The sequence below is a fragment of the Temnothorax curvispinosus genome, unplaced genomic scaffold (assembly GCF_003070985.1).
Source record: "Temnothorax curvispinosus isolate PA1 unplaced genomic scaffold, ASM307098v1 QBEX01002412.1, whole genome shotgun sequence".
Classification (NCBI taxonomy): Eukaryota; Metazoa; Arthropoda; class Insecta; order Hymenoptera; family Formicidae; genus Temnothorax; species Temnothorax curvispinosus.
The window spans coordinates 111848-117778 of record NW_020212192.1 but is presented as its reverse complement, the minus strand read 5'-3'; the positions used below and the strand labels follow the sequence as shown (position 1 = coordinate 117778).

At 33.6% G+C, this 5931-nt stretch overlaps 1 protein-coding gene across 8 annotated transcripts in view; it reads left to right on the top strand.

Annotated features, from left to right (window-relative positions):
* Positions 1–5834, top strand: part of LOC112451596 (calcium-binding mitochondrial carrier protein Aralar1) — a 17112-nt gene extending 11278 nt beyond the window's left edge. For 6 of the 8 annotated variants that reach the window (XM_025011301.1, XM_025011302.1, XM_025011299.1 and 3 more), the window contains 9 exons: positions 453–543; positions 1082–1157; positions 1747–1865; positions 1941–2111; positions 2387–2527; positions 2616–2810; positions 2885–2987; positions 4527–4617; positions 4827–5834. In XM_025011301.1, the coding sequence (XP_024867069.1) occupies positions 453–543; positions 1082–1157; positions 1747–1865; positions 1941–2111; positions 2387–2527; positions 2616–2810; positions 2885–2987; positions 4527–4617; positions 4827–4998 (1159 nt within the window). In that variant the 3' untranslated portion in view covers positions 4999–5834. The remainder of the gene's footprint in view (positions 1–452; positions 544–1081; positions 1158–1746; positions 1866–1940; positions 2112–2386; positions 2528–2615; positions 2811–2884; positions 2988–4526; positions 4618–4826) is intronic. The other 2 variants (XR_003040388.1, XM_025011300.1) reach the window with 2 other exon arrangements.
* The last annotated feature ends 97 nt before the right edge of the window (positions 5835–5931 follow it).

Sequence of the window (5931 nt, the reverse complement as noted above, 5' to 3'; positions counted from 1 at the left end):
TATATATATATATATATATATATATATATATATATATATATCATCATATGTATGAGAGCACAAGCCAGACAAACACACGCACATATATATGTGCGCGCGCGCGCCTGTGTGAGTGTGTGTGTGTGTGTGTGTCTGTCTCAACAATACTTTTATCCTCACTTACTTTCTTTAATATCTATCTTAGGACGATGGTATACGCCAATATTTGCGCGCCATGAACATTATACTAACAAATTCTTTATCCTGTTTTAAGACAGATACGATCTAAGGATACATGACGAATTGTATTGGCAGGACTATTTAGTATTGTTTCAGATAGTGTCATCGACACCATATCTTCTTTCGTTTAACTTATACCCTTCATATATCTTCATTTTTTTATGCTTTTTAGCCACAGCTTTGTTTTATGTATAGATATATATATATTGAGCTCGCAATGTCCCTTATTTCAGGAAAATTGTATACAATGACCTCGTGGCTATTACACCTGAGCAATATTTCAAGCAGATTACAAAACGTGTTGCTGCGATTAAAGCGGTATCGGTATGTATAATGAAAAAAATCTTTAAACTTGAAACATCAGTTAATGATTCTCGAGCACGATATGTAAAGCTTGCTTTAAATGGATGATCAATGATTCGTGTTAGAATTCAGAAATTTTAGAATTTTATCTATAATTTTGCTGCAACCTGAAAAAAATAAGTTTAAATATTTTGAGTTATTAAAATTTTTTAATAGTATTTTTAAGCGTGATTTTGATGTAATAACTGATTGTAGAAAAATAAAAGTATCTAGCTGTATATTAGGTCTTCAGTATATTAAATTCTTACCATTCTTTTGCAAACAACTAAAAAAATGACAATTTTTGAGTTAGGTCATTGTTGTGGCAAATGAGCGATATGTAAAATATATTAAAATACGCATGTAAATGCATATTTTGATACATATTATCAGCTATGTAAAATAACAGCATATATATAATTATTAATAGAATTTTATTTTGTAATCCGAAACGCGAATTATAGGCCATCTACAGAAGGCTCGAGAAAATGTTAGATACTTAGAAAATATTACTTTACAGAGTCCAGATGAACGTGGTATTATTGTACAAATACTCGAAAGTGGATACCGATTCGTGCTTGGTTCCATCGGTGGAGGTTTGTATATAAAAATATTCTTTTATTCGCATAATTATATAAATATACATATATATGATATATGTAACGCTGAACCTCGATACAGCGTTTTATCATATTATTATTATTATTATTATCGTGCTATAACAAAATAAAACAAGTATGGAACTAGAAATTATCGCGAAAGTAGTATCGTTTGTTTGTTGAATACATATTTTTAAATTGAGAAATGTTCGATTCTACAGTCCTTTATGATTGCAAATATTTTTACATTAAGGAAATATTTAGGCGTCAAAAATTCAAATTTGTTAAATATTTAACGCAAATATTTAACGAGACTAGAAAGTGAAATGTTGATATAATGCGAATACTGAATCATACAATAAATATAAAAGATACTTTTAATTAAAGAGATATCTGTACATAGAAGAAGATATATGAGAGCCTTATGCCGAGTCCAGCTCGACGTTGGTGTCTTCAAAATTAAAATATGAAAAGTATATATATTTTCATAAGTGCTATTTAAGGCGAATATTTATTTAAGATTAGAATTTTGTAATCACAATAATAATAATTTATTGAAGAAACAAAGAGATTATGTCTTTTTTAGCCGTTGGTGCTACCGCTGTATATCCTATCGACTTGGTGAAGACAAGAATGCAGAATCAGAGGACTGGATCTTTTATAGGCGAGCTGATGTATAGAAATAGTTTTGATTGTTGTAAAAAGGTTGGAATCGAAAAGTCTCCCCGTATAACACTCTCTGCATCGTTAATCATGAAGCTGGTCTTTTGCGTTTGACAGGTGATCCGGCATGAAGGTTTCTTCGGTCTTTATCGAGGCCTGGTGCCTCAATTAATGGGAGTAGCCCCGGAAAAGGCTATTAAACTGACAGTTAACGATTTTGTCAGGGATAAGTTTATGGATAAAAATGGAAATTTACCGCTGTATGGAGAAATTATGTCTGGCGCCTGTGTAAGTACGATACGTTCGTCCTCTTAGTATCTTGAAGCTTTTAAACGTGATTTTATCTAAGTGTGAATTTTAGAAATGCAACAAAATGCAAAATAGATTAAATATAGCAGGACCAAATATAAAACACAAAGACCATATTAATTTTGTTTACTTTTTGATAATGAAATAATACAGTAATTTAGTCAGATGTGTGGTCGCATATATTCTTATCGCACACTTGGCCAATTGGCAAAAGCGAACAAAGAACGTCTGTAACAAGCATGATTTTTCCGTAGGCTGGAGGATCGCAGGTCATATTTACCAATCCTCTAGAGATAGTAAAAATCCGGCTACAAGTAGCTGGCGAAATTGCAGCAGGGTCAAAAGTTAGGGCGTGGACCGTCGTCAAGGAATTAGGTCTTTTTGGATTGTACAAAGTGAGTAATCATGATAATTTTGATACCGATACATCCATTGTCTTTCCTTACAAGACATCCGATGACAGCAATTGCAATTTTCTCATAGGGTGCTAGAGCTTGCTTTTTGCGAGACGTGCCGTTTAGCGCAATTTACTTCCCTATGTATGCTCACACGAAAGCGCGATTGGCCGACGAAGGGGGTTACAATACGCCATTGTCGCTCCTCGTTTCTGGCGCGATCGCCGGTGTACCTGCAGCAGCGCTGGTCACCCCTGCGGATGTAATAAAAACGAGATTGCAGGTGCACCTCTCACTCTAATTACCGGTACATCCAAATACGATTATTTTACGATTATGTTGTCACGCGTATTCCAGGTCGTAGCTAGAGAAGGTCAAACTACGTACAACGGACTGCTGGATTGCGCGAGGAAAATTTACAGAGAAGAAGGTGCTAGGGCATTTTGGAAAGGCGCGACAGGTATATTATTTTTACTATGTTTTTCATGCAAATAAGGCTCTCAAGACAATTAATATTTTCTGCATGCACATTGGGAAATTTTTTAAACATTTACGAACGCCAATATATCATACTTTATCGGTAAAATGACTGTTGCAAAAGAATTAAGTAAACTACGCGAGAGGAAAATTTTTCTGTCAAACGTCAAAGTAATCGAATCGATTATATTCCACTTATTACTATATTGTATAAGGATCGAGTAAAAATGAAAAGAGATTCTCATGGTTCTTTCGTTCCAATTTTTTAAGTATCATTAGTAATATGTTTTGCTTTGGTCGATTGCATGCGCGGGGGATCAACCCTGCTGCATCTTTCAACCTTATTTCCTCCCCCATATGACCCGGCGATTTACTTATCAGTAAGTACTTATTCTTCTCTTTGTCTTCCTTTATGATTTATGTCTTTATTCTCGTTTTTCCCAATCTGCAATAAATATACTTACTCTTGGTACTCTTTGTCTTATGCTCGGAATGTTTATTAAATCTAACATGTCTCACATCATCTTATATTCACGCATTTTTTCAGCTGTAACTTTAAAAGTGCATGTCAATAAAGCAAATATACTTTTTTAGGACATACGATATGTATGTACAGTATATTTCGGATTTATATTGCAACATTTTCATATTTTTATCAAAAATAGTAGTGATATAGTGTTATATTAATATTGATGAAGTTAATACTTTTTCGACTCAGGAAAGAGCTAATATAAATTATTTTTCATTTATTTTACGCCGCTTTCGAGAGAAAGTAAATGTTTACGAAAACAAAATGATATCGTCGAAATTTTTATTCACACAACAGATTAATTTCATAAATAGTATGATATACTATTCTATAAATGAATTACGCTATAATGTGTTATAAATTATTGCAATTGCATAACATAAATATATTGATACAAATTTTATATATGCAATTGCATTAATAACAATTATAATTATTGATTTATTATAATCCGTTGCATTAAGCATACATTTATTCAATTACAACATATCGATATACATTTATTCGATAAAGGGCAATTGCCAATCTTGTTCTTCTGATCTTTCTCTTGTCTCTAATCTATAAAAGTACGCGAAATCATATAAAATAACATGTGAATATAGCATATGTAATTTTTTAAGCTTTATTTTTTAAGCGGTAAGTCTTTAATTCTGAATTCTTTATTGACTAGCATTTTCTCAACTGTGGTTGATCTTTGTTTATAGATACATATAATCTCATAGAATTAACCGCACTATAAATAAAAATATAATTGCATTTGATATAAAATGGACAGAAATTAAAACTGTATAATTACGATTTGTAACTATTATCACTTTTTGAAATATCACACACAATATCTTTTATCTGAAAAGAAAAATAGCCATCATATCAACATGCTTGTCATCAAAACGTCCCAAATCTTTATTTGGACAAAGAATATAAAGCGATATGCACGTTCAAAACTATGTATACAATATCCAATATCACATACGTACTTTTCTATTCTTACAGCTCGAGTGTTCAGATCGTCACCTCAGTTTGGTGTCACTCTCTTCACGTATGAATTGCTGCAAAGACTGTTTGTGGTCGATTTTGGAGGATCGTAAGTATATACTTGATATACTTACTTGAGGAATCGATTAGAATTTTTAATTCGTTACTACGCAAATTTAGGCTGGAGATCGATAGCGTGCCTAATTATAGTAATTATATACGCTGATACAAACTTCTAAAATCGCAAAATTCGTTTATTATTGTAAAATATTTACGTTTTAATTTACAAATCTGTAACGATGCTCATGTTATTTACAGCCGACCTACCGGCTCGGAACAAAAGGTGCCTACCATGGGAGTCGCGGATGAAATTCGATCAACGAACCCAGATCATATAGGTGGCTACCAAGTAGCTCTGCCCATCTTCACGGGTATAGAAACCAAGTTTGGTCTTTGCCTACCCAGGTTCCAAGCTGTTATCGGAAAGTAACAGTATCATTAGCAGCTATGAGAGAAAACAAGCTTTGTAGCAATCCCTGCCATAAATATGTATAATCTACGAGTACTGAGCGCCGATTGCTTCACCGACTGGGACGCGGACGTGGTGCGTGTGAGCTTTACAAACTACGTAAATCATGAATTCTGCGCGATTCTGCGTTCCATGATTCCATCATTTCAACAATCATCTCGGCCATTTCGGTACCATGCAAACCACATGAAATCGACAAGAAGGAATAATCGTCGGTTGATGTTGATACTAATACTTGATGTGTACGACATGTGTAATTATAGATCGATGGAGGAGAAGTACAAAATCCGTCGTTGCGGTATGTCCAAGAACATTCGTGATAACTGAGTCGATGCAGTCAATTGACACAGGAACAAATCCGATGGCATTAAAACTATTTATTTTGATACTATATAAATATGTTATTTCAAATTAATGCCATCTGTATGTAATTATTTTACAAAGCGAGAGAAAGAGAGAGAGAGAGAGTGTGTGTGTGTGTGTGTATGTGTGACGTTTATCGACGATTTGTTATCGCTAACTTTAAACAGTTGAAACGTTTCTGCCGATACGCGTATATCAACAAATTAAATGTGTGTTCGTTAAATCGCGAATGATTAACACCAACGAATATGAGTGTGATGTTTTAGTGAGGATTAATCCGCGATGGCCCTGACGTGTACGCACCACCATATATTTATAAAGCTCAGAGTAATAACGAATTAGGCCTCTACAATTACATTTATTATTTATCCAAATGCCTAGTTATGTGTATTAACTCTTATAGCTGGTGAATAAAAGGCCAATAAATTTGTTTTTATTGTTCGTTCATGTACAACTGCGAAGTAATTGTTGACAGGTAATATTCGTGTGTGTGTGTGTGTGTGTGTGTGTGTGTGTGTGTGTGTGTGTGTG